This window comes from Rhizoctonia solani, chromosome 13 (genome assembly GCF_016906535.1).
Source record: "Rhizoctonia solani chromosome 13, complete sequence".
NCBI lineage: Eukaryota > Fungi > Basidiomycota > Agaricomycetes > Cantharellales > Ceratobasidiaceae > Rhizoctonia > Rhizoctonia solani.
In genome coordinates this window covers 1117632-1145288 of record NC_057382.1, presented here as the reverse complement: position 1 = coordinate 1145288, position 27657 = coordinate 1117632, and the positions used below count along the sequence as shown (strand labels likewise).

General features: G+C 47.7%; 8 protein-coding genes across 8 annotated transcripts; 4 read left to right on the top strand and 4 right to left on the bottom strand.

Annotated features, from left to right (window-relative positions):
* Positions 1-57: 57 nt before the first annotated feature.
* On the bottom strand, positions 58-851 carry RhiXN_07197 (uncharacterized protein; the record flags this gene model as incomplete). The annotated part of the gene is made up of 2 exons (XM_043327013.1): positions 58-153; positions 204-851. The coding sequence occupies 2 exons, from the start codon at positions 849-851 to the stop codon at positions 58-60; spliced, it is 744 nt and encodes a 247-aa protein (XP_043185485.1).
* A 979-nt stretch (positions 852-1830) lies between these two features.
* Positions 1831-3908, top strand: RhiXN_07196 (uncharacterized protein; the record flags this gene model as incomplete). The annotated part of the gene is made up of 14 exons (XM_043327012.1): positions 1831-1907; positions 1962-2153; positions 2210-2250; positions 2280-2464; positions 2522-2606; positions 2658-2780; positions 2835-2848; positions 2964-3011; positions 3061-3234; positions 3293-3382; positions 3442-3460; positions 3514-3562; positions 3626-3764; positions 3825-3908. The coding sequence occupies 14 exons, from the start codon at positions 1831-1833 to the stop codon at positions 3906-3908; spliced, it is 1320 nt and encodes a 439-aa protein (XP_043185484.1).
* A 1141-nt stretch (positions 3909-5049) lies between these two features.
* RhiXN_07195 (ICE-like protease (caspase) p20 domain protein) lies at positions 5050-6686 on the top strand (the record flags this gene model as incomplete). Its single annotated transcript, XM_043327011.1, has 10 exons — positions 5050-5285; positions 5341-5599; positions 5651-5708; positions 5767-5889; positions 5945-6021; positions 6076-6123; positions 6173-6352; positions 6416-6496; positions 6560-6581; positions 6637-6686. 10 exons carry the CDS (start codon positions 5050-5052, stop codon positions 6684-6686), a joined length of 1134 nt encoding a protein of 377 aa, XP_043185483.1.
* Positions 6687-8703: 2017 nt separating this feature from the next.
* RhiXN_07194 (uncharacterized protein) lies at positions 8704-9459 on the top strand (the record flags this gene model as incomplete). Its single annotated transcript, XM_043327010.1, has 3 exons — positions 8704-8904; positions 8977-9197; positions 9351-9459. The coding sequence occupies 3 exons, from the start codon at positions 8704-8706 to the stop codon at positions 9457-9459; spliced, it is 531 nt and encodes a 176-aa protein (XP_043185482.1).
* Positions 9460-10178: 719 nt separating this feature from the next.
* Positions 10179-12437, bottom strand: RhiXN_07193 (heat shock protein HSP70 family protein; the record flags this gene model as incomplete). Its single annotated transcript, XM_043327009.1, has 6 exons — positions 10179-10432; positions 10488-11710; positions 11764-11840; positions 11896-12233; positions 12283-12331; positions 12381-12437. 6 exons carry the CDS (start codon positions 12435-12437, stop codon positions 10179-10181), a joined length of 1998 nt encoding a protein of 665 aa, XP_043185481.1.
* A 4498-nt stretch (positions 12438-16935) lies between these two features.
* RhiXN_07192 (Sugar (and other) transporter) lies at positions 16936-19133 on the bottom strand (the record flags this gene model as incomplete). Its single annotated transcript, XM_043327008.1, has 12 exons — positions 16936-17103; positions 17161-17370; positions 17435-17573; positions 17626-17759; positions 17812-17885; positions 17944-18055; positions 18115-18280; positions 18344-18446; positions 18515-18592; positions 18677-18824; positions 18916-19069; positions 19120-19133. The coding sequence occupies 12 exons, from the start codon at positions 19131-19133 to the stop codon at positions 16936-16938; spliced, it is 1500 nt and encodes a 499-aa protein (XP_043185480.1).
* A 742-nt stretch (positions 19134-19875) lies between these two features.
* RhiXN_07191 (glycoside hydrolase family 43 protein) lies at positions 19876-22386 on the top strand (the record flags this gene model as incomplete). The annotated part of the gene is made up of 10 exons (XM_043327007.1): positions 19876-19900; positions 19966-19989; positions 20495-20602; positions 20652-20830; positions 20885-21028; positions 21087-21160; positions 21230-21312; positions 21371-21496; positions 21570-21977; positions 22007-22386. The coding sequence occupies 10 exons, from the start codon at positions 19876-19878 to the stop codon at positions 22384-22386; spliced, it is 1551 nt and encodes a 516-aa protein (XP_043185479.1).
* A 3585-nt stretch (positions 22387-25971) lies between these two features.
* RhiXN_07190 (C2H2 zinc finger) lies at positions 25972-26949 on the bottom strand (the record flags this gene model as incomplete). The annotated part of the gene is made up of 3 exons (XM_043327006.1): positions 25972-26050; positions 26107-26144; positions 26206-26949. 3 exons carry the CDS (start codon positions 26947-26949, stop codon positions 25972-25974), a joined length of 861 nt encoding a protein of 286 aa, XP_043185478.1.
* Positions 26950-27657: the final 708 nt, after the last annotated feature.

Genomic DNA, 27657 nt, shown 5'->3' with positions numbered 1-27657 from the left:
CAATGTCAACGAGTATACAGCTCTACTTATCTCTCCGTTCCAGGCCCTTCCACAAGTCTAACTTTCCTCTTCTTCATCAAACCATTTCTCTTCATCCTCACGATCATCCGGATCCCATTTCTCATCCCAGTCGACTCCGTCGTAGTCTACGTTCTGTGTCATATGTTTAATTTGTATTTATAATCGCTGGTATTAGGACCCACCGTCAACAGTCCCGAGATGAATCGTTCCCGGATTGTCCTCCGTATGTCCTCCTCGGCCGGGTCAGCGCGAAGACGCTCAATACCAGGGAGTACGCTCTCTTCCTCATCACTACTCTCTTCCTCCTCCTCTAGCGTTTCCTCTTCCCTAGCTCGAGCAACAAGCACCTGCCTCCTCACTGCCCTCTCTCGTTCCCGCCTCCTCTCACCCTCCAACTCTGCTAGTAGTTCCCCGATCTTCCCCACGTGCAGCTTATTCCCATCCTGGAACTCATTAGCTGCCCATCCTCGTTCGTCGGCTTCTGCCTCGTCCTCTTCCGTCGGCCGCCTGATCGTCAATGCCTGTGCCCGTTCCGAATCCACCAGGTCCCATACTTCAGGGTCCACCTTAATTAGTACATCAGGGTCGAGTGACTTGGGCTCGGTGGCTACATATGCGCATCGTCTGTTCCGTATAGCGGGTACTGATGAACGAGCGCGGGGAGTAGCTTTGGGGTGGGCGTTGAAGAGGACCAAGAGGTGAGGTGGAAGTTGGGACATGTGCTTTTTGAGAAATTCGATGGGAGAATCGTCGGGAGATGGGTCGTAATCTCTGTCCAGAGCTAGGTATCGTAGAATAGGGTGCCCATTAAAAGTATGTACGGCGGACATAATATGTGGAGGTGGAGGTCCAATTTAGGTGTGATGAAACCCCCACGTGATTCAATTGGGCTGGTGTGCATGAATATCATTCTTGTTACCATATCAAGTTTTGGATGGATTATTGATCAAGTTCTAGCAATCGATCTTGTTACAACATCTGACATTATCTGTATTCTCTATCTGGTATGGTATCCTCATCAAGTGAGATTCCAGAAATGAGATTAGTTCATTTTGACTTGTTAACGTGGTATTACCTCGAAAATCTCGAGTATCCCTAACTTTCGAACATACAGACCGATTGTGATCTTCCACCCTGCTTTTCACCCGCTGATGAAATACGTTAAAATTAATTGGCATTCTCTTCAAGCTCTGAACTGCCACCCCTTGCGGCCAAACTTGAGTGTGTCTCTCGGTCTCCGAACGGATCACCAATGATACCGCGACCTGTTCTGTCATGTGTATTGGCCTAAAGTAGGAACTATATTTCGCGGCTAAGCACCAGCTTTTCAGTTGGAAGGACTCGTATGTTCTTGACCTAAGAGAACTACAAAAGGTACGCAAGGTCTCTCTTGATAAGATAAAGGACTCCCAGAATATCCCTAGGAATTTCCATGGTCCTCGTAACCTTCTGTACTGGATCACCACGTTTCATCGATGTACCTTGTCCCCGATTTGCCAAATCAATCTGTTTCAGTTACAAATTAAATTGGTTCGTTCGGACTCAAATGCAGCCACTCGGACACAGCCACACGGGTGGCTGTATTACTCCCTGTGTTTTGTACCTGTCGCGGTCTTACATGGTCGACCGCGGTGTAGCACACAAATTAATGCTTTATCGAAATATCATCGGTACTCTGATCTTAGACCTTAGATAGGGGATTCAAATTTCCGAGCTTCACGGCACCATATTCGTGGGCCTTTTGCAGCAGCTATGGGCCGCCTCCGTCTGAACGCGTCTTGTACGTCATACACTTCCCCGTCATGTCACATGGATCCTGGCCCTGTGTGCGCCCTGCAGATCCAGCGGAATACCCTGTACATCCTAGAGTCGGTGGCGGTAAATAGGTGAGAATATTAGGGTGGGCCTAGTCACCGCGACCACTGTTGTACGATGGGAAGACCATGCCACACGGTTCCTTCGCAACATCACACCGACTGCAATGCCAATCCGTCTTCACTGCAGCCGCCAAAACCGCCACGGGGCTCTGTTGGTGTTGGTACTACAGACTGCGCACCTCTCTTGCCTCCTCGCCTACATGAACTTGCGAGAAATTCACCTAGCAACCCACCGAGTGTTCAGAACATAGTTAGGTTAGTCTACTTGATTACCTACACGGGCTAAACTTATACAAGTATCGGGATGTTAGTGACTCGGAGCCCGTCCATCAACCTACCGAAGAACCCAAGCGTAATCAACCTCTCCACAATCTGAACAAGCTCTCGACTCGGATGCTGAACACGCATACGACGTCGATTCGCATCTTAAAGTCGCGTCTCCCCTCGACCGGGTTTCAGTTTTTGCAGCTGCATGTTCGGAGGAACCCCCCGTTGCTGAGCGCGTCCTCAAACCACACGGAGGGAGGTCAGGTGACGGCGATTTGCCTCACGTCAAGATACTACTGGTTAGTTCACTGTATACTTGATGGCTGTATTTGGCATTTGTTTATACTTGGCCTTAGTGTGGAGACCCTGATGATTATTATTCTAACGCTGATATCAAGCGCTTCAAGAAGGATTGCCTGAAATGTTCGTTCTCACTCTACCGTATGTTTATGTTTGGACCATGACTTACCGTGTTGTTTTGTCCACCTGAAGATGTAAAAGGCGCTCGTCGTCGTAACATTAGGGTATGCTCAAGAAAAGGGACCGTACGCGAGCAATTCGGCTGGTTTTTTAACCCAGAGGACATCGCTCCAGGAGGATTGTTGATCTTGTGCAGTGAGCGATATGAGAAACTTTGTGTTGCTTTGTTGCTAAACCTTTCGTTTATAGTCATCGGGCATGGTGTACGCACTGAAAAAGGCGTCGACATCAAAATAGGTAATCCTCCTCAAAAGTTTGCGGACACAATTGCAAGTCCACGCTCTCAACTGCCTTTGACGTATCTAATCGTTCTCGTAGGATCTACATACCGAAATCAACAAACTTCAAGTTCCTTGCACTCTCGAGGTAAAGCTATACACTCTTACAAGAATTAATCTGACTCGCCCTCAAATAGGTAGTGTTTGCGACTTGTAGTTCCGAGGTGATCATTTCTGGACTCGATCAATTGTTGGTGATGGAGATTTCCGAAACCCGCGATGGTGCCCTAAACCCACTGTCTCTGTCGAGTCAATTACTCAAAGGTCTTCATAGTCCTTGTGTACCCAAGTTATCAACCAAAGCGATTATTGTGGGTATTTTAGTCCCCCTATTCCGCCAGTTATGCGCTTAAAAACAATATGGGTTAGGTCGTGTGGGCAGCGGCTGTTGATAGAGGACCTGCTTATGAAGAGGATAATCTTCCTGGAAGGGAAGGAAAGCATGATGTTATGATTGGGGTAAGGCCTAATTGTTTGTTTTTTTTGAGTCTCGCTAAATGGTGTCAATTGGTTCGTAGGCAATGTGCCGAGCTCTAGGTACTTAGCTATCACTTGCCTTGAGGAACTCATCGATCTAATTGACTCAATAGAGGCTGCCGGCCAAACTTTACCTCGAAGAATGCTCTTTGATAAAATCAGGTACGTACAATTACCAGGAATCGGCACTTGATACGAGGGTTAATTTAACTGGGTGGAATATAGGGAGGCGGCGATCGAATATAACACCGTACGCGATGAGAATTATTTCAGCAAGACTGAAGTCGAACAGTATTATGCGTGGAAAAGTGGCCAATATCGCGGAAGGCAGCGTGTATGTTTATTGGGCTCTACAGGAGACCGGGTGAGTGGTTTGATATATCGGCGATTCCCCTTTTGCTAATGATTTTAATTGGCTGCTTAGGGAATTATTCTCAACACGCCCGCTTTTCAGGCCATCGGAGAGGGGGGGAACAACGTCGTTGAAAACGGTCAATACCTAAGTTGAGGAAGGAGGCTATGCCCATTCACCTCTTTACGGGGTTCGATCTAAATGTGTATACAAAAAGACGGTTGGACCTACGTTCGGTCAAATATATGCCTGTTTATCTAGCCTGTAAAGTTATGGACCCCCACTAGATACGGACATAAACTACACAGCTTTGAGTACGGTAGGCACGTGGCATTCTATCTACACTTTCTACGTCTCCACCGAGCCACAAACATCGTGCCTGGAGTGCGGTAATAAGTATCAGTGTCAAGATTTTGGCACTTTTCTCGGTCGCTCGTATTATCTACTGACATCGCGTCAGATGAAAGTGTGGCTCAGATGTCGAGACTCAGGACTGACTGACGTCACGGATCATTGTACGGTTTGTTTACACACTCTTTTGAGAATGATATTGTACCCTTAGACTGCTTGCTTGGTGGTAATGGGATCCCATGAGATATATAGATTTAACGGTTGGTCGGACGACAATCTGAAGATAGTGACGTCACATGTGTGGCTATGAGAACAAACTTCCCTGTGGCTGTTTTCAAATTGAAAACAGGATGCAATCCGCTCTGCATGCAGTACGGTTTCATTTGACTTGTAATCTCGGTATGCCCACTTTTCACTAGGTACCCGATCCATTCTCATAAAAGTTCATATTATTTATGTCTCCAGAAAAAATGTATTGTTTACCTCTTCATATAGCAACTCGCTTTGTAGTGCGGGTAACCAAGAGAAGGCAAACATAGTTGTCAACACGTGTTTGAAAAAACGCGGTATACCGGAAAACCGAGGTATGCCCAAAACAAGCAGCGATATTTCGCTTGGAAAAGGCAGCAAAAGCGGGAATGGGATAAAGGAAAAGGGACCTGGGTGAACTTTTACCATTGTATATCGCTAGAGAAAACATGTTTCCTCCTAGTGGATATGCAGTGGATTGGTGTGAGCCACTTGGGCGCTAGATTCATACAGATTTTTCGCAGCACCCGTTCCCCTGCTGTACACCAACATAACACAGGATTCAGGATGAAAGGAATTAGTATAAGTAGTCCTCTCTCTCCGCTGGCATAGTCTACTACCGATATTGCCCACAGAACCGAGAAATCCAAGATTATTTTTTTAGGATTTTTTTGCATCTCTCGCATAGTACTACACCATGGGGAAAACAACAAACATACCCATCCGACCCGTTCGCCATAACTCTACCACTCCTCAAGCTCCCCCAGATGATTCAATACATGCGCCCGAGGCATCCCCGAGGTCCCCATCTCTTACCGGCGTCGATCAAACGCTATCTCCGCTTCCCCGCGCATCTCTTATTCGTTGCGGTCTCGCGAGTGCGTCACCAAGTATTGCACCAGCTGGTCCGTCGCTTGTCAGTAGGATAGCAAGGTCCGCTACTTGAACATGTTTATATCGCTAGTTTTGTACTAACTCGTACGCCTAGGGAGTCTTTGAATTCGTCCGCTGACTTGCCTATTCAAACTCCACCCGAGCCTTTGCTACAGTCACCTGAGAAACCATTCTCCCAGGACACCGAGCAGAGATATAGCCTTGACCCTCACCGTCCGAATCACAGTTCTTCCGATATTGGACAGCGCGAGCCGACCCCCGCGCCTGCAGGAGTTTCGATCCACCCTATTATCGAGTCACATGAGGAGAGGTTGGACAACAATGTTGATTTGCCTCGGGTCAAGGTTCTTTTAGTAAGTTCTGATCGAGTCTTATGCTGATAGTCGGCGCTGATGTAATGCTAGTGTGGTCTAGATAATTCTCTCCCGGACACCATGCGCTTTATGTCCGCTTGTTTCAAATGTTTGTGCGATCAGGTTTTTCGGCGGGGGTTCTGACTTTTTATTCACTTCTTTTATAGATGTCAAAGGAGTCCGTCATCGTGATATCCACGTGCATTGTGTCTTCGAGACCATAGACAAGGAGTTCGACTGGTTCTTCGACCCTAACGGCATTGCTCCAGGAGGACTGCTCATTTTATGCCGTGAGTTAGTGTTGTTTATGCAATTGGACTCCAGCCTAAACTATTTGATCTGCAGTTACCGGACATGGCGCGCCCACTAGTTATGGGATTGAAGTTACTGATTCATTTGGCCAAACTCTCGTGGACACAATCGTGAGTTTATAGTATCAAGTCACACTGGGATATATATACAACGTACAAGTACAGAAGCTCCACACATCGATCAACAAACTCCAGGTTCCATGCACTCTCGAGGTGAGTTGCAGCTCTGCCGTTTTTACTCTCCCGAGTTTAATTCCCCTAGGTGGTCATCGGGGCTTGTAAATCCGAGGGGCTGATTGCCGGACTCGACCGATTGCTCGCGATGGACACGAAAGATCCAGGCAACGTAACATCCTCGAGCGAATCAAGTACATTGTTCAAGGCGCTCCACAATCGTCCTCTTCATTGGATGGTTCCCAAGTTGAACACCAAAGCACAAATTGTAGGTATTCAACTCCCCCCTCCCCTCAAGATCCACGTTTAGATTGAACTCGACAAATTCTAGATCGTGTGGGCGGCGGCTGCTGACGACGGGATCGCTTATGGTCGTCGCACGAAGATAGGCTCTCAAGATCTCATGATAGAGGTAAGATTTGGCGTTTGCATCCTCTTTACACCTTTTGCGGTCTGAATTATATCTGTTCCATAGGCTATATGCGAAGCGCTTACTAGTATGTGAAAATTATTCGTTCTACACTTGCTCATTCTCAGTTCATCCAATGGCAGGATCTGGTGGTCATATCTCTCGCAAGGTCCTCTTTGAAAAATCCTGGTGAGCGATATGTGCGCAATGCTATATTTAAAAGAAAGTTAGCCGAACGCCCACAGTAAACCGATATCAAAGTTTAATCGTTCGCGTGATGAGAAATTTCGTAGCATGGCCAGTGAAAGGAAGATGAAAGTACAGGATCAACACAAACCTCAGCTGTTGTGTCTTTTGGCTTCTTCAGGAAACCATGTAAGTCCAACGACGATATTATGTATGGCCGTTGCTTAACTGTGTGCTATGATTGGGGATTTGTAGCAACTTGTGCTGGACACTCCTTTCTTTGTAGCTGTTACACAATGTGGAGGGGCTATTCCAGAATGATGGTTTGTATATTCCAGTCCTTGATTCGATATCTAATAGAAAGGGGAGTATTTGGCAATGGAGCGTCTCGTATTTTTTATGTATCTATTTTAGGAAGCTTTCTTCCTGTAGTCATTTCTATATACACTAAACAACGCCATTCGATTAACCAACATGCTAATGTCATATAATTCACCCGAGCACGAAGTGGCTTGCTCAACGAGACATGAGTAGGATTGATAGATACGAACAAGTAGCCTTGGGCTAGCGTTTGTTGTATCAGGACTTTCGTTCAAATGGTGCCTCGGGGGATCCTAAATGAAGATCTCTCGAAGAGTACCTGCTCTTCTTGTTGTTGCTTCGAACTATGCTGCGGCGCGAATACTGATAGATGAGATAACGCAGAACACGCCAATCACGACTCGCTGTCCAAACATGACATCGGTAATAGACGGTTGATAACATCCACACGCACGTTTTGATAAGATACGAAGTTTAGATGTCGAGAATCCTTGACCCCAAAGGATAGACTCTACATTCTAAGATATGGATGAGAGTATGATGATCGTAGTGATTGGCGTTGAATCGAGGACTGGTGGTCATCGGTTGGTTTGAATCGTCCGTAGACCATAGACAGATAGTTCGAGTATCCTCGTTTTGCTGCGCGTGCACAGTAGACTATCCATAGCTACTATTAAGCGAGCTTGCGTGATGCGGATTCTCGACGACAAACAAGGTAACAACGCGGTTAGCGTTCGTCCGCAATCACGTGACATGAGATTAACTTGGCTTTGTCCAGCGCGGGGGAGGGCTCTATCCTCCTGCGGAAGTTGCGACGGACTCTATTTAAGGTCCCAGACAAAGATAATGACCTACAGCTAGGCATTGCGCTTAGAGCAATCTCCGCACCTAAGAAACGATCCCGTTACCCCACGGCTTCGCTGCCTCTTGTCAAGGTCCGACTTAACCGAGGGAGATGAAACTGATTCTCAAGTTATTGGTCCAATCGTATTCTACCGCGCCATTTTCACGCACCACTGACATAATTTATTAGATATTGGAGAAGTCTGTTCGTCATCAGGTAAGTGAGTGAGTGCCTTGGCCGAATTCGAATTCAAAGCTATACGATAATCATCTCGGCATATCGTACGTATGTGGCATTACGTTGGATCACTGTTGTCCCTCGGTCGAATCTTGCTACTCCACACCCAAAAGGCAAACAACGATCTTCGTTGATCGTTGGTCGCTCACCGGTAGGTCACGCGCAGCGGCGACTAGTATACAACAATAAAAGAGGAGCCTTTAGACTGTGGCCGGATTACCATTCCAGAATAGCCAGGTGAGTTCGGTCCGCTGGATATGTCATTTTCTAGGGCCTGGACCGGACCGTAAAATATCTCTTTCGCCTATTTCCGGAGCTTACCCACGCTTCTTAGAGAAATATGGACTTTGTGCCGGATCAAGTAACGCCTTTAGCCTCGGTATCGCGTAAGGCAATCTGAGTGATGACTTGTTACTTGGGACTCCAACCTCAGCCGAAGACACTGGTCATATAAATGACAGCTCTCAGAGCTCGGCTCTCTCTCCGTCAGCGAACCCGCTTCCTCTGGCTGCGATATACCCTCCTGGCCTACATAACCTCTCGCCCTACAACCTAGTAAGCTTTCCCGTCCCGGTGACAGCCATTCCCTCCACCCCGACGCAATCCCTATCCACTTGCCAAAATGTCCTCCTTTATTACTCGCTTCCTCGCCAGCATGTCCATGAAGGACTCCAAGTCTACTCAACCCGCCGAGGCCCGGCCTCGCAGACATGAACGTTCCTCGCGAAACCACCACCACCGCTCTTCGCGCCATAGTCAATACCGCTCAAGTTACGTCTATGACTCGGACGAGACCGAGGTCGAAACCGATGACGAGCCTCCGGTAAGTCGTTTTCCTAAACTATTCGATAGTAGTGTGATTAGCTCTGATTACATATGGGCTTCGACATTTTAGGCAAACAGCCTTATGCTTGACCTCGGTCCCGACTACTCTCCCAAGGCCATGTCCACCATCAGTTTCCCGTCCCCACCGACGCGCGGCGGGACACTGCTGTTCGAGACCGATGAAATGGACAATAGTCCGCAGCACATAGAGACACGTCAGCCTTCGGCCGCCGCGCAGGCCATCCCAAGCCCGCCCAATATTATAATTCAACGTCCGCCGCACAAGCCGAGGTCAGTAGCGCCTTCCCTTGTTTGCTTATAGCGCATTGGAATATCTATACTTACCACTTTGTCCATTTACCCCTTTTCTTCACATGACTTAATTCATGCACTCTGGTACATCGACTCTGCATGCATACAAATACTTCACTAGGCTCCTTATAGGCAGCAGCGTGGGAGGTCCTCGAGCAGGTCATCCACTGGGTCCCAACAGCACGAGCGTCGGGCATCAAGAACATCAGCCTACATCGCCGGGTCACAATGGGTGTGGTAGAGGTCTATACTCAAAACGTCGACCTGGGAGAGGCGAGCGGTTGCATGGGCCTAGGAAAAGTTTTGAACAGGCAAACGACTCTTTCACAAACGGAGCTTAGCGGCGGATCATGTGTGCGGGGGTGGGAATAGGGGTGGACCTGGATGGTGGAGCATGTGGGGGTGGCTACCATGTCGAGATGCGAACGCGGCGCATGATCAGCGGTCTTGGCCCGGCCAAACTGAACTAAAATGAGCATTAACACATCATTCCTGTAACATTAGTACATTGCATTCAAATCGCATACATATTTTTATATTCACACTACGGCGATCCACAATATTAGTGCTGGGCGGATGCAGGTCGGACTGGGATCATTTCGGTCCCGAAGCTCCGGCATCATGCCTTTCTCAGCTAGCTCGGCGAGGGCACACGACTCTAATTGTTCATACAAATATCGTCATGCTTCAACATTGTCGTATTGCTCGTTCCTGGGTCTATATGACAACCGGAGAGTACGAAAACAAGCTACATGATGTGGTACATCAAATATGGAGAGTGGGGGTGATGTAAATGCACAACTAGATGAACCCTATGCGAATCGTGAAGGAAAAGTCAGAAAGTGCTACATAAGATAACTACAAGAAGAGAGCGAAATGCTGCCGTGCAGCTGAGTCGATAAACGGGAATACAAAGAGAAAAGAAGATAAAGAAATCTAAGCAAGATCAAAGGATTTAATTTAGTCCTTCTTCTCCTCCTTGGGTTCTTCCTCCTTGGCTGGCTCTGCGTTTTGAGCAGCGCGCTTCTCGTAGACCTTTTGGAAGAGACCGAGAGATGCCTGTTGAGTGGCACCAATGGCCTCTTTGATCTGCTCGCCGGTCACGGAAGCATCGCCGGCCTGGCCCTTGGCTGCGAGTTCGCGGAGCTCAGTAATGAGCTTGGTGACCTTCTCGCGCTCAGCAGCATCGAGTTGATCTTTGAACTCGTTCATGGCTGAAATAAAAATAAATTAGTTATCGAGTTATTCGTATCAACCGCAATTACTTACCCTTTTCGGTATCTACGCATACGCTCTCTGCGCGGTTGCTCTCCTCGATGAGGACACGGCGTTGCTTGTCGGCCTCTGCAAACTTCTCGCTCTCCTCTAGCATGCGTTCGATATCCTTGTCGCTGAGACCACTCGACGAGGCAATGGTCATGCTCTGGTCCTTGTTGGTGGCCTTGTCCTTGGCATTAACATGGACGATACCATCAGCGTCGATGTCAAAGGTGATTTCGATTTGAGGAACACCCTTGGGGGCCGGGGGAATGCCGACGAGGTTGAAGTTGCCGAGTAACTTGTTGTCGCGCACGAGCTCGCGCTCACCCTGGTAGATCTTGACTTCGATCGCGGTCTGACCGTCAGCAGCGGTAGAGAAGACCTGGCTCTTCTTGGTCGGGATAGTAGTGTTACGGGCAATGAGCTTAGTCATGATACCACCAAGGGTCTCAATACCAAGGGATAGAGGAGTGACGTCAAGAAGGAGGATGTCGGTAACGTTGCCGGCGAGGACACCACCTTGGATAGAGGCACCGATGGCAACAGCTTCATCGGGGTTAACTCCCTTGCTGGGATCGCGACCAAAGACTTGCTTGACGGTCTCGATCACACGTGGGACACGAGACATACCACCAACCAAGATAATATCCTTGACTTCCGAAGCCTTGACGCCAGCATCGGCCAGAGCCTTCTTGCAGGGCTCAATAGTGCGTTGGATAAGTGGCTCAACAAGCTTCTCGAATTGAGCTCGTGTAATCCGAGAGTTGATATGCTTGGGGCCGGTCGCATCGGCAGTAATGAACGGCAGGTTAACCTCGGTTTGAGATGAAGCGGAAAGCTCGATCTTGGCCTTCTCAGCAGCCTCACGGATTCGCTGGATCGCAACACGATCTTGGCTCAGATCGATGCCAGACTCCTTTTTGAACTCGGACAAGAGGTGGTTTACGAGCACGACATCGAAGTCTTCTCCTCCGAGATGGGTGTCACCGTTCGTGGACTTGACTTCGAAGACACCCTTCTGCATCTCAAGGATAGAGATATCGAAGGTTCCTCCACCAAGATCGTATACAGCAATGATCGAGGAGTCGGAACGGTCCAGGCCATAAGCAAGGGCAGCAGCTGTGGGCTCGTTGATCACACGGAGAACATCCAGACCGGCAATGGTACCCGCGTCCTTTGTGGCTTGACGCTGTGCGTCATTGAAGTAAGCAGGGACAGTGACGACGGCATGACTAACATAGGTTAATTGGGATATGATCAAAGCTCTTGAAATAACTAGACTTACTTGACTTTCTTGTTCAAGAATCCTTCGGCGGTTTGCTTCATTTTGGTGAGAACCATCGACGACAATTCCTCAGGAGACTAGATATGTGCAATTAATGACTATATTATCAAATTAAATTTTAACGGGACTTACCAGTTGCTGCTTCTTGCCGTCTTTATCGATCTGAACTGCAGGTCGACCATCGGACCTAGGCACAAGTTTGAAAGGCCAATGCTTGATGTCCTCCTGTACCTCGGGATCCTTGAATTGACGTCCGATAAGACGCTTGAACGCAAAGACCGTATTTTCGGGGTTGACGACAGCTTGACGTTTGGCAGGAAGACCAACCAATCGTTCACCGTGCTTGGTAAACGCTACGACCGAAGGGGTTGTCCGAGCACCCTCAGAGTTCTCGATAACTCGAGAAGTTTGACCCTCCATGACCGCAACGCAAGAGTTGGTGGTACCAAGATCGATACCAACAACAGGACCTGCGTACCCGTGAGCTATCTATCATCTGTGTATTGATTTGTTACCTACCATTGACCTTGGAGTTCATACTCCTGGCGATCATCGGTCGGGGGATATTCTAAATTTCATTTAGATGTATGCGATCCAGGTACATGCGTAGTACTTACGGCGTATGCGCCAGTCCTTGCCAATGAGGACCTAGCAGCACGGACAGCGGACAACATTGTTGAATAATGGAGAGAGTGGATGGATGTGGGTGGTGGAAAAGTTTACGATCCTCACTCCTGCTCTAAAAATGATTGAGAGTGCGGATGACTAATTCAGGGTCCGGCTCCCACACATTTTCGCCGGATTTCGATCTTGTTCTTTGCGATCTCCGCGTTGAGCTCCGGCAATACTCTTGTGTACTGAACCAGTTGGTAGGAAACAAAAAAAAATATGGCGGCTCATAAAATTTCGGGGCTCGAATTACGAGCATTTGTATTCCGGTTCTACCCGTGGACCCCTTCCTATGGACGGCCACCGGCCAATTCCCTGATTTGTTCATGTCCAGCCCCAATGTACGAATAATACAATGTAGTATAAACAAGTTTCAACAAGATCCCGCGCTCGCGATATGAGCTCCTTTCAAATCATACAAGAGGGCTTATTGTCAACCAATGTGTGTGAAACACTTATAGTTAAAGGGGACCGAACTCCTCCCCAAGTGTACGCTCCATCATAGCCCCGATTTCCCAATAAAAGCGACTTTGCATATAGATATGCCGTAACAAACAAAGCACCCAGCCCAATGTACAAGAACTAGGAGCACCGGGTTGAAAAGTTCCCACGTCACTCAAGTTAGTCAGTTTCACCAGGGTGTTCGACATAATCAGAGATCGACAGACTTTTACCCGGTTACAGATAAATAATTCATTACTTTGAGAATGTTCAAATAAACTAAGGTTTTCAAAGCGCGTTATTGTCAAGATGCTCTGTTCGAAGCCTAGCAAGCAAAGTCAAAATATCCCAAGCATCGAATATTATTAAGCTATAGATTCAAGAAGAGCACGAGCAAGACAATCAATGAAGCGGAGTTAGGCCATTTACTCATTATTGAATCATAGCTAAGTCGCGGTGAACATGGGGTCTAGAAACGAACTGTGAGCGATAGAGATTCCAGCGCAGCCTTTTTCAACAATCCCATTTGTTCGACGGTCCAGAACCCGAGTCTGCTCTATACAATTATGTTGACAAGCAAGTGAAGGGGGAAAGGCTCGACAAAGGGCCCGAACGTGCTACTTATAGCGCTAACCAGATGATGCACCTTGATGGCACGTGCAAACCGACAGGAAACATCGTTCATCTTATTACTGGCATTAATCAAGTAAGCGGGAAAGGAGAAGCAGATTCGATAAGCTAATGAGCAGTCTGTGCACCAGGTTGATGAGTAGTGAACCTTGAAAATAACCCATTGAACTTAACCCCTGTCCTGTCGCCTACTTTGAACGTGCTGATCAGAGGTAATGTTTGGATGGACGTGCAAGTAGCAGTGTCAAGAAGGCTTACGTGAGTTATATCAACCCTGCTATCACATAGTCAGAACCTCAGTAAAACGGACTCAATCATAATTCAGATGGGTCAAAGCATTTAAACCCTATGTCCTTAGGGTCGAAGGCCATCGTCTAAACTTTTCTCGTAATTGTCTATCGTAACCGAAACTCGGGCTAACAGGATCATAAACCGCGAGCCATTCGGCTAGAGCTAATGTGAAATGCACAATGAGATCGACGATACACGGGCGACCCATGTGTTCACTCATTACGAACACGACACTATCTAGATTTATGTTAAAGGTATGTAATTAGGACTTGAGTACTTCTATTTTTAAGAAAAGTCTGTCCCCTTGCCCTCATTTGGGCTCGATTTCGCTCAGGTTTCTAGTTGTTTGTATAAACACATGGTTCGGCTTGAGCCATGCGCATATAGTCTGCGATTTATTTGGTCTATGGTTATTTAAATTAGTAACGTTACTCTCTGGGGTGCTTGAGTACCATATAATGACGTATATGCTTCTGAAGTTTAGCTAAAGTTGGCCCTTCAATTGCAAGCACGCCCAGAATCTATTAGCAGTGCTCGTATTAGCTAATCATTGACACACCTCTCCAAGCCTATCAGGGATGCTACTTGCACAGATCCATCTTTCTGTGAATCAATCTTGCTCTCATAATGGAGAGAACAACGAGGCAGCTAATCGGATTTCGAAACCAGTTCGTGATGCAGTCGTGATCCACGATTGATTTAGCCAATGAACCGGATATTCAATCAATCACCTATCATTGCCATCGTACACACCCTATCTTAGTGAATAATGGTGAGTGTTCGGGACAATAAAGCTTTTATCAAAGTCGTGCCAACTGCCGAATACATGATTGCCCCAGCTCCTTCTTTTGGGCATCTGGCGTGCTTTTATGCTTTTATACGAGAATGTGATTCGGGCTGGCAGGCCACTTTCTCTGAGCCGGGGTAATTGAATATGACGGTTCTTAAGTACAAAGTGAACGATTTATGACTGAATAAACGACTATTTGCCATTTATCAAAGTAGTCAGTGATTTTTGGGGGGCATCGAACATATCAGAATATGACACCCGTGTGATGTACGTTAGCAGTTCTTCGGTTTTCATGACCAACTAGCTTTTCATACTACCACACTCCTATCTCTCGTGGAGAGCAGTGTGTGTGCACTAGTTCACGCCATGTAGTGTTTGAAATCAAACTGGCGTAAATAACACCACAGAGTTCACAGTTGGCTTAAAAGGCCACTATAACTTATTTCCTGTCAATGTCACACCAGCGCCAGTAGACATCGGGCTTGGCTAAAATTGAGTCACGGAAGGCTAGAGCTTGTCTAAACTGAGCAGAGCCCATTTAATAGGTATAATCTCAATTCACGCCTGCGAGTCTTGGGTGTACTTATCGACTAGCCACACTCTAGAGCTCTACGGCAGGCCGGAAACCAATGACACAGGAATTTCTGCGGAACGTAGTAAGTTTGAGATGCGTAATAGCAGTATTACGGTACGGTTTTACTTTTTGTCTAAGTCATATTATTCCTGGAAATACATTGCCAGAGGACAGAGTTGATGAAGCGAGATGGGCCTAATCAGAGACGGCCATTAACGAATAAATATTCTGTAAATTGCTGCCTTATTCGAGATCTGCTTTCGAGTTGGCTTATACTTTTTCCGGTAAGTGCGACTGACAAACTGAGTAATATTGACCATAGCTCAATGATCACTTTATGTAGGATCACTAGTGCTATCTATATGCTAGGGGTTCCAATCACAATTTGCGCTACTTATGATCATTGTGCGTGCAAGTACGTTCAGACCTGTGGACGGGTATTATTAAACTTGTTCATCTCCCTGAATTTATTGAACCCTCTCAACATGGACTGGGTTATAGTAAAAAAAATATGGTGTTTCAACATCTCAAAGGCAGATTTTGTCCTAACTCTGAGCGTGCTTGTATTGGTCGCAAAAAGCTTCTACTAGGTGTGTGAAACACAGCTCTACGGCTATCGTCGCTTACCGAAGACCGCAGATGTGCACTTTATCTCCTTTTCACACGCGATTCATCTAACCAAAACTGGTCCCCAATGATTGTATACACCGGGGGGTGGAATAGTGTCGCGCGCTAAAACTACCCGATTTCGCAATTCTGATAGATTATGTGTGAGGTAAAATAAAGGCCCGACCAATAACCCAATGGGCGGATGGTTTCGACTGCGAGTCGACTGGGATTTGATAGGAACGAGATTGGAAAATGATGGTCGCTTCATTTATTCCGTCGTGTTTGCGGCCACTCATTGGTTGGATGGAAATGAGTTTAGACTTCGCAGACGTATCGATGGCAGCGCGTGTTTTCATAACTTATGAACTACGGTAACTAGAACATCTAAGAGAGGGTGCTCTTATATAATTGGCTTTGCAGCAAATATCACTCACGACGCTGTTTTCAGCAAATACGTGTATGGCGGCATGTTTTACAGTAAGGTAACATGTTGTCCAAGGCAGTAATTTTGCATAGGTCCTCTCCAGGTCACTGTGAAATGAAACGCATCCAAACATCCTCACATGTATAACCTTGATGGTTGGCACCAGTACTCGACTGATCAAGTATCTTTATCAGGCTCTTTATATGCGTCACTATTTATACGGCTCAGTTGGGATAAACCTGGGCCGAAGGTATCACGAAGTGGTCTGGCATCACCCGGTCGTGGAGTAGATGCAAGATCCATGTTGGTGACAGCTCGTTAAGTGTATAGGAACCAATAGACTTGGCAAGGGTGATATTAGCCAAGATACATCTGAGTCTGGTATCCATGGGCGCATCGCTTCTTTACGTAGTGAAAGAATACACTAGACACGACGCCACACTGGCTGTGTCTAGCTCAAGCGGCGGAATTTAGCGAACGGTAGTGGATCGATGGGGCAAGGCAATCAGCGTATGAGTTATTGAAAGCCACTCGAACCTTCTTTGCCGAGTTTTTTGGGGTTATCAAAAGCGGTGACCGATGCCCCAGAGGCAGGGCAAGGGTAACGTGTGAACGACAGATATATTTATACAAGTATCGGAAGAGAACCAACAAGTCATCAGGTACGTGAGCTCAAAAAAAGCAGAGCTAGCCGAATGAAGGTAATACAAGACATAAAACGAAACGAGAGTCAGCATGGTTACGTTACGCCCTCTGCTCAAGATGTTGAGCGGACTCCTTTTCGCTAGATCCCGAGCGGTCATCGGCATCGTATTTGGGTCGTGCGCTCATATCGCCCTTCTCCACGGCCTCCATCACACCGTTCTGCTCCATGCGTTCACCAGCTTCACGATGGTTCTGGCCTCCGAAGAGCTGGATTGGAGGGTGCAGCTTTAGCACCTAGTCAACCAAGGGAAAAACTAAACTTACTGTATCGATGTCTTCCAACGAAACACCCTTGGTCTCAGGGAGGAGGAAGTAGCAAAACGCAGCAAGGAAGAGGTTGAATCCCATGAAAAAGAAGAATGTGTACCACTTGGCCTTCTCAAGGAATACAGGGAAGGCTTGCTGCAAGATGGCGTTCGCAACGTTTTGGGTTTGGGTTGCCATTGCCACTCCGGTGGCTCGTACCTTCATGCTCTAAGGGAGAAAGGTTACCGGTATTAGTGCTGTCCTTACCAATTGAAATGACAAGTAATCTTACAAAGATTTCAGAGGAGTAAATCCAGACGGTCGCACCCCATGAAGGCTTGTAGAACAGAATGAAGGAGAACAATAGAATAACAATGGCGACCGCAACGCCCATAGACTTGCCGCCGGTCGCGGTGGTAGGCGTTTGAGATCTACGTAGTCGATTAGTACCGCGGTATGGCTGAATATGTGACTTCCACCAACCCCACAAGCGTAACAATGAACATGCACAGTGCCTGGCCAAGTGCACCACCGATGAGGATTTGCCTGCGTCCGAAGCGCTCAACCATCCATGTTGCATTGAGTGTGAACAAGATTCCCATTGTGGCGTTCAACGCCTGTATCAAATTAGAAGTTAGCCAGGAACGCACTCAGAACGAATAGCCTTACGTTGATTAGCTGAATAGTGCTGTTGCTAGCAAAAACCTTTTGGTAGATGATGGTCGAGTAGTTATTCAAAGAGCCTATGATAGAATGAATGGTTCAATGATAGACCATCGCTAACGCTGAACCTGAACTCACCTTGACCAGTTGCCTGCTGTCCGAAGTTGATGACGCACGCGAGGAAGAAACGCCACCTAATTGACGGTTCCGTGAAGAACAGCGCGTAGCTCACGCCGGACATTTGTTGTTTCTGTATTACGTTGTCAGTTGGAGCGCATATATGCGGCCGGTAATTACACTGGGACATACCTCAAATGCAATGGCTTCACGGATAGCGAGGAGTTCGGATTCTACCTCGGACTCAGCACGGACCTTCTGGAGACATGCGCGCGCCTGGTCAATTTTGTCGTGCTGGACCAACCAACGTGGTGACTCGGGAGCAAAAGGCATCGTTGCCAACAATGCGATGGGAGCACTATGAGCACACATGTAAGAGTCAGACTGATTCTCTGTTGGAACGAGTGGACCGCAGACTCACAGAACTTGTAAGAATACCACTGTCTTCCATCGCCATTCTCCCAGTTGTGGGGTCTTGGTTGTACCGAACGAGACCCAGAAGCAAATGAAGGACCCAACCGAATCTAACCAAAAACGGTGTTCGGTCAGCAACAATACGTTCATGAGAAAGCTGTTGACCAAGGACACTCACAGAACAACTGATAGAAAGAAAGGACTTTGCCGCGAATCTCCGTCGGCGCTACCTCAGATATGTACGTTGCAGCAGCGGCTGCGTAATAACCCATATGTCAGCATCAAGCAGATTATCATGTAGGTAGGATTTTATTGAGCGTGAGACCAAACAAAGACTCACGGAGAGCAACACCCTGTGCGAATCCAATAATGCCACGTCCGGCGATGAACGCGCCAATAACTCGGGGCGCAAATGTTTGTAGGCATGTCGCGGCAATGACGAGAACAGATCCAAAAATGATGTTCATTCGACGACCGAAAGTGTCAGACTGGAATCATGATTGGCGTGAGATAGTTTGGTTTGTCATATGGATGAGTCCTTCAGTCTTAGGACGATTTTAAGCAGCTATATGCACATACCATCCAAGGCGAAACGAAGAAACCTCCCACAATTGCTGCGACAGTGTAAGCGGTCGTGACACTGCCAATAACGTTCGGGTTAGGGTGGTGGAAGTATTCTTTCCATTCGGCGTAGCCTTGGACTGCGTTAAACGTCGAAGCGTCAAAGCCGTAGCTGGTACATTGTAAGTTGACGGATTGCATAATGTGTGGGGAAACACTTACAGAATCATAGTCATTGCTGCAGAAATGCAGTAGAACCATGAATTAAGCCTATACCCCATCCTAGCGAAACTGAAGGTCGTAAACTATGAGTGGGGGTTATGCGACTCGATCGCGACTAGTGTGGCAGGCCCGGGTGGGGTCGGTTCACTAGGCAGTCGTGGTCAAGGAGGGGCCCCCTTCCCGGCTGGCGAGGTACTTATAGCACTCGGGCAGATAAGCATGGAGTGGACATAATTTCGAACCTCGTCAAGGGGGATTCTCAAGACCTGAGCCACGGCAATGGTAAACTGCACCACCTGATACATGCACCTGCGTGTAATACCCCTTAAAGATGCCGTATATTGTCAGTGAGACACGATGCGCCAAGTTTAGTGGTGTATTTTTGGACTTTTCCCCCTGCCAACGTTGATAAAGCAGCCTCGGGAACAGGAAAAGTGTAGAATATGCAGCGGCAATGAGACGGTCCGCCGGTCCGCGTCGGCCACGTGGTTCAATATTGGAACCTCCCAGGAACAAACCGCTATCCTCAGAAGAAGAGCCTGCCGATGCCGAATTGTTGGTTATGTACATATCAGACACCTACTTGATCTTAATGACTTGGCATCATACTTTAGCGGTTGGCTCGGGCGGCTCCAAGTTTATCCCCATTAGCTTGAGAGCCCGAAATACATATGTGGTCTCGTTGCGCTGCACTCATCTTGCAGAGTTTACTGGCAATTGTGTTTCAGTACGCCTGGAGTCTGCTCCCATCCGAAAATGAAGTCCTTCAGAAACCCTATTGGTAAGTTCCTGTATTTCATTTATAAACATTTTACACTTACGGCAGTCACTTGCAATGCTTGATAGTCCCAGGATTCCACCCCGACCCTTGTAAGTTGCACTTCCTGCACATATTCTGGCAAGGATATCATGGCGGGTCATGAAACGGTGCTCTATCAATATTACTTGATCCGCGGGTATCATGTCCCCAGTGTATTGAGGTACAGTATTGTCTTGCATCGCGGCCAAGCGGCGATGGCGCGAACCAACATATGCATGGGGGAGTTGCGAGGTTTATCCGCTGCGCCAAATCCCAAACCACTTCCAACTTCCAGCTTCCAACTTCCAACCCCGCATGATTCGGACGATCGCCTCAATCCATGTGGATATTTAATCGACGCTACTTATCCAAACTTCCTTCCTTCCTTTGCTTGACTCGCGTCGACGTCGGCTCTTACGTGCCCCGGACCGCTTTTCTTTCATGATCGTCGAGAGCGACACGCGCAAGAACTCACGTCACGTGGCCATTTGCCTTCCAATTCCCTAACTCTCCTTCCCCAACCTCCACTCGAATCAACTGTATTGTCGCTGACGAATCTTTGTTTGCGGCCCGTAGCATGCATACTCGTTGATGGAACCTACTATCTTGTAACATCATCCTTCCTTTACACCCCCAGTGTCCCTATTTATACAAGCCAAGATCTCATCCACTGGACCCAGATTGGTGAGATTGCTTCCCCAGACCGATTGTTCAATCGACCAAATTTTCGCAGGAAACGTTATTACTCGGCCTTCTCAGCTATCTCTCTCTAAGTGCACCATTAGGCAGGGAAATAAGAACTGTGGAGGAGTATGGGCGCCAACGATCCGATACCACAAGGGCGTCTTTTATGTGGTCGCGACCTGCGTCTTTCCTGACAAGGAGTTTGCAGATCACAGCCGTTGGGAAAACGTGCGTACATAACCTAAATAAGTTATTTTGCTTCTAACCGTGCCCCAAAATCAGCACGTGTGGTCCACCAAAGATCCGCACTCCCGCGATGCTTGGTCGGATGGCATCAGGTTCGACTTCCCGGGATATGACACCAGTTTGTTCTGGGACGAGAATAATGATGATAGAGTATACATTCAAGGGGCGCTTTATTGGCGGGTACGCTTGAGTTTAAACGCCCAATACATTTCTTGACACCAATGACGTATTCGTACAGGTGAAAGAGGGCATCGCGCAGTTCGAGATTGATCTTGAAACTGGTGCCTCTCTGAGCGGAGAGCCCAAACCGATGTACGTGTATACTTTTATTCTACTTGATCTCGTATATCTCATCAATGATGGGTGATGTGTTGGATTCAGATGGTCGGGTACAGGTCGACCCATACCCGAGGCGCCTCATATGTACCGCAAGGACGAATGGTACTACCTCTTGGTTGCAGAGGGTAAGAGCTAGTCGTTCGGCTATTACGCTCCGGATATTAATACGTAAAATTGATTTAGGTGGTACCGAACTCGATCACTGCGCAACTATCGCACGCTCTAGGTCCGTATGGGGTCCATTTGAAGAATGTCCGAACAATCCGATTATACATGCTGCCAGCAAAGATGCCTACTTCCAAACTATAGGTACGTTGATTAACTCCGATCCATGCGCTCAACGAAGTCCCTGTGTATTGAAACTACCTTTTACTGTGTTCAGGGCATGCGGACATTTTTCAAAGTCCAGATGGCCAATGGTTTGCTGTTGCACTGGCCACCCGTGATGGACGTATCAATTTCCCAATGGGACGCGAAACAGTCCTCATTCCCGGCCAATGGGAACCTGGATCCTGGCCAGTTTTCAACGCTCGTGTTGAGAGCGTGATGAAAACGTCGGCCAACTCACTTCGGCCGGTTCCTTCGACGAATGAAAACATTCTGGGTAACTTTTCACGCACCGAGGTTGACGTCATTTGGCCACACAATCTCCTTCGATTGCGCAACCCCGATGAGGACGCATACCAATATGTTGACGGCTCCCTACACTTGTGGCCCTCTGCAAAAGGCGATACCTTGGACGGGCATTTGGCACGCCAACCTTTGTCGCACGGCGCCAGACTGCTATTGAGTGTACAACTGAAATCGAAATTATCCCAGCGAAGGACCCCTCGGTCATTGCTGGACTCTCGGTCTACCTGGACTTTGAGTCTCATATCGATCTCGTTTTGACTCGTTCGGGTACAGGTCCTGGTTTCGAAGCGCATATACGTCAGAGAACGCTGGGAACCGGTTCTTCAGATACTGCATCAGTCCCCGTAGACAGTGGCGCTCTGCGCGCCGTCGCCCACGAAGACCGATACGAGTTCTTTGGGTGGCGTGATGGGGCCTGGGTTTCTATTGGAACTGGGCTTGCCAAGGATGTAAGTGGCGGGTTCACGGGTGTATTGATTGGTCCATATGCCGAAGGTCCGGCAAGCGGCAACGATGATCATGCCAAGACCACTGTGAAGAAATGGGTCTACTTTGAAGCTGCATAGTTGCTCAATTCACGTCAACACCACCAGCGATATGCCCACTTTTCCATCGAAAATTCTGTAAATCACCATTATTGATAGGTGTTGGTCGAAATCGATCGCCCAGGGTGCTTGAACGAATAAAAGTGGCTATTTTCAACTGTCAAACCCAAAGCGTCCAGTAACGCCTGTCATGCCCAATGGAGTAGTGGAGGGGAATCAGCAAGTGCAAAAGTTCCATCCGATGCCTCGCAGAAAATACGATTTTCAAAGGCAGCGGTCGCCCAAATCTTGTGCCACGTTACATGGGAAGAGCCGATATCTATCTTACCTTTATTAATAAATCGCAACCGAAACGGAGAGAGTGATGCACCTCCCATGAGCACGTGACTCCATTGACCCATCTGCTAACCGCAAATCAACTTCATTATAGTGTACTACTGGCCTCGTCTATTGCCAAACTTTTCTTATGCGAACTCTTAGGTCAATGTACTGAATTTAGCTGCGACCTCTATCATCATACAAGCTGTAGTTCGTATTCATTCCAAAGCAACTTTTTTTCTCGAACTATCTTACTTCAAAGTCTCCTTAGTCCCGACAAGCTTATTTGTGCCAAGCTATCAGTTTCCTCACTGGTAAGTCTTTGGGCATTGCCTTGTTCCAATCGTGTTGGGGCCAACGCTCACGGAACACCCTTTATTGCGAACCTCGATACCATCTTCCCGGTTCTCAAACCCACCGTCTCACTTCCTCTCACCCCTCGTCCTGCCTCGAGGTTAGCGCTGATTGATCGAATATAAATCAAATATAGGTTGTGCCTTTGTTAGCCACATGTATGGTCTCCTGACCTCTCTTCTTTCCATACAAGGTCGACCATACCCCTGTACACCACTTAAAGCCCCCTTTTATCGAATATCAATTGGTGCGCTGGTGTGAATACTCACCGTTTCATTTAAGGATCAGACGGCGTGACCACTCAAGATTACCAAGTGCCTTTGGTTGACTACATTATCCCACAAGGGACCAACAACTGCGGAGAAGCTTGGGCGTCAGCTGTTAGACATCACAGGGGTACTCTATACCTTTTCGACCTGCATATTCCCTGTGTGGGGTCCCCGGGCATGGTTTATGAGAGTGTGTAAGTGTGAACTCCAGTTTCTTGCTTTTAATTATGCTGTTTAACAGCACGTGTGATCTACCAGGATACATGCATTTCTGCTCCCCTGGACCGCATGACATCCGGTTTACCTTTTCGGACATTGACTAGTTTATTCTGGGGCGAGGACAACGGAGGCAGAACGCATCACCTAGGGTGGTCGATCGGTAGGTAAGTTTGAGCTCAATAACACCAAACCCGCGACTCGACATGAATGACGTCTTAGTGTAGGTAAAAAAATATGCTTTGCACTGTCTGGAGTTCTCGAAACAGGCCCCTCGTCGAGCGAAGACAGAAGCCATCCTCGAAACCGAGTATGATTTCACGTGCATCTTATCCACATTAACCCTTTCCATTCCTAGTAGACGAAGGGATGCAGTTGATCCATACAGCTGATACACCGTGCAAGTACCGCGTTTGCTATGTTCTGATCACGGGTTATAGTTTGCTTTGATTGTTCCGTCTCTAACACGAGTCAATCGCAAACATCCATGTGATTCACTCGGGTGGTCCCAGGTTCGGATATCGTGTTAAAGCAGACCGTTCTAGAATCATTGCAGTATGCATCCGATCATCCGTACCAAATGCAATTCCAAATAAGGACGACCATGTTCAAAACCGCAGGTGTGCACTAATTTATTCGGAACCGCAGGACTAGACGATCACAAATTGATTCTGGTGTTTATCACATTTCTCTTCGATCGAGACTTGAACCATTACTTTTCGAGACATATGTAATTAGCTCACTACGCACCTCGCTACATGGAGTGTGTGCGTCGATTTCTCGATCGGATTAAAAGGCTCACTACTGGACCAATAAGCCTGAGGACCAGCTTACTTCCAACGCGGCATATGAGGTCAACATAGAACATACTGATGATTTACCATTCCCTTAAACTCCGATCGATGAAAACACCCTCGCAGATTCTACATACCAGGGGATGGAGGCTATTTGGCCACGCAGCAGCGCATGCATAACCTTGGTGGACAAGCATATATAGACTTTTGGATAGCGCTCATTAAATTGATCCAGGATGAAATATAGTGGTGCGCCAACAGAGTATATCGCCCAGTGGATAATTGGTCAAGCAAGACTACCCTTTTTCTCCCTTTTTTTTCTCTCACGTCGAATTAGACTCACCCATCAACTCCACGACTAAAATCGAATTCATGCCACCAAGCAACTCGCTGCCGATCACCAGATTTATCTCCAATGCGTGTCCATGCTGAGAGAATTTTTTTCAGTGCGTTCGCCCGCAAAATCAAGTCTGGAAATGGATATACGTCATGGATGTTGGTGGGGGTGGCGTCATTGAAGACGATGCTCACTCAGTGGCGTTGCGCGCATCATTGTGCATGAAGGTTAATACAAATCCCTACACTGAATACAATACGCTACATGCTAGGTTTACGAAGAAGAGCGATGAGTGTATAAGGGCTATGATTAACCAATGTACAGTGGGCTCTACGCGGTCGTCATGGCAGATATAGCGCAAAGGTTATTTCAGGAAAATGGATAACCTCGGGGTCTGGAGCGAGCTTAATCTCATCTGGGATGACTCTGAAAATCAATTATGAATTTGTGCAATCGCGCGCGTCCAAATACACAAGCCGGAGGATGCACCCCAAGGTTTGACTGGATAGATCAACATCAGACATGGACGGAATGAACCCCAGATCCGGACCTGGCTTGACCGACAAGCATCAAAGTAATTATCAAACGTCCCGTCGATCAAGAATTACCTTATTAGCATTAGGCTATAGCGAGAGTGACGGGACATGTTAGTCTGGACAAAGTGGCCTTGGCTTGAGGCCTTCAACAGCCGAGAGTGGGTCAAGAACAGTTCTTCGTTACCAGCGCTATGGGAAGGTTAAAAGAATCGGTGACTCATGATCGAGCAAAATTGAAGCGCTCAGTTCAAGTAGTACGTACGTCTTCGATTCGTTCCCGCATATAGATTGTAAATCGTAACGAATCCATGGCCAGGGCGGGCTTTTGACTGCTTCCAAAGTTCTGACTTACCATGTCCAATCAGTCTAATCAAGGGAAGCCGTTCCTAATACGATGGTGAGCTTATTAAAGCGGGTCTGCCAACTCGTATGTATTAAATTGGGTAGATTGACCCGACGCATTGGCATCCCACCGGGATTCCCAGTATTCGACCCGATTCAAAGCTACCATAACTTTTCTCCGCTATTTGGTCATATTCAACAATTAAACGACAGCTTATTGAGATAATGGTAAACATGGAAGAGCCTGAGAACGTCATGGAACCCACCAATAACAAGCGGATCTAGATGCCAAAATACGAGCGAGAGCGATAGTTGAAAGCTGTAATACATGAGGGGAATCAACTCCAAAACATAATGTGATAGCAAGATACAAAAATGGAGAGGGAATCTGAATGTTGATATGTACTGCCTGATAATATGGATGGGTATGCGTGTATAAATCACTGGTACATGTCTTGAGGGTCGACGCCGCATTGAGCCATACTCTGATGTCGTTGTAATGCATCTTTTCGAGAAAACCTGATAGGGACAAATAAGCGAGTTGTCGGGAGAAGACCAAATTGTCCAATACTTACGCTTTTGTACAGGTTGGACATTTGTGTGGTCGGTCCCCCTGGTGGAGTGGAATTCGTTATAAGCGACCGGGACTCTCAGCGCCGAGGCTCCAAACTCACCTTGTGGGTTTCAATATGTCGCTTGAGGTCATGAGCGCGCGAGAACGCTGCACCGCATTGCTCACATACGTGGGGTTTGGGCCGAGGCTGTGGTACGTCTTCGGCCACAGGTCGTCTATCAAGTTCGCTCAGCGGGGGCATTTGGCGGGACGGAACACCCATTGGCTGATGTTGATATTGCGACATGGCACTGGAGATATACGGAACCTGGGGCTCTACTGGGGGCGGGAGAGGTTCACCCCCCTGGTAGGCCCATGAGCGGGCAGCAGCGCCACTCGCGTGCGTGTGTCGACTAATTGGCACAGTCGCCTCCGAACCGTATGTGGTATTCGAGCGATGAGCCATTCGTGGATAGCCTGAAGATGATGCATACCCTTGCTCTCGCTGACCAATTGATGTCAGTGCAACAGATTGCGTTCGGTGACGATCATTGCGCGTTAGCAATGGCTGCTGTTGTGCACCAGGCAGGGATGATGAAGGCAGATTGAGAGGCATATCAGAATGGGTAAACGAAGAAGGGTTGACCTGCAATGGCGGTAGCGGAGTCTGATATGCTGATGGATGACGTCTGTCATAGTTATGCTGCTGTGAATAATCACCAGGGGTAGAGTAATGGGCCGAGGTAGAAAATTGGGAAGCTGGGATCGACATAGACTGTGACCTCTGTTGATATGTATGTTGCTGTTGAGGGTGTTGGCGAGACTGGTGTTGGTGAGCATGCATGTCCCAGTTGTTGTTGTCCATCGTGGCGTAGTGAGTGTCCCTGGTGGAGGGGATCGTAAGATCAGTGGAGGGTATGTCAGTGGCTCTGCGAGCATAAGGCTCGATATATACTCACCCGAACCCAATAGCGTGCGCAAGGTTGAAACGCAAATTGTCACTGGTCGGGAAATGACAGAGGAAGCAAGTTACAAGCAATCTGGAGCCCGTTCTTTGGGTCCTAAAGAGGCGGATCTGGAGTAGAGAAAAAGAGTGCCAGAGAGTACGGGACGCGATTAGCTGGATTCGGGGTGACTAGGGGTATTGAACATGAGATCTCTCGGAGTCTATTGATATGGCAAAGCGTCAAAAACGAAACCACGAGTATCTTGTCGCCAGGGACTGCCGGGACGAAGGCTGGGGCTCGTGAGTTCACTGACGGGAAGGAATCCTGGAGGGTCCGATTGCAATTGATATTTATGACTGTCCAACTGTCATTCGGCAACTCGCGTAAGCCCTCTATAGTTCAGCTCCGGCCTTTCGGACATTTGGCTCCAGGTGAGCTGCGATCCCGATAATCACGAATTGGTATGTACAAACTGCTGTAATCTACGATGTCCACGTAAGAAGTCTGAAGTCCGGCGTGTAACCTTCTTTGGAGCCCTGTCTCCTGGCAAGAAACTGAAAATAGGAGGCGGACATCCAAAATGTCGGCCTTATGGACGAGGAACAAAAACAGGATTCGGATATGAG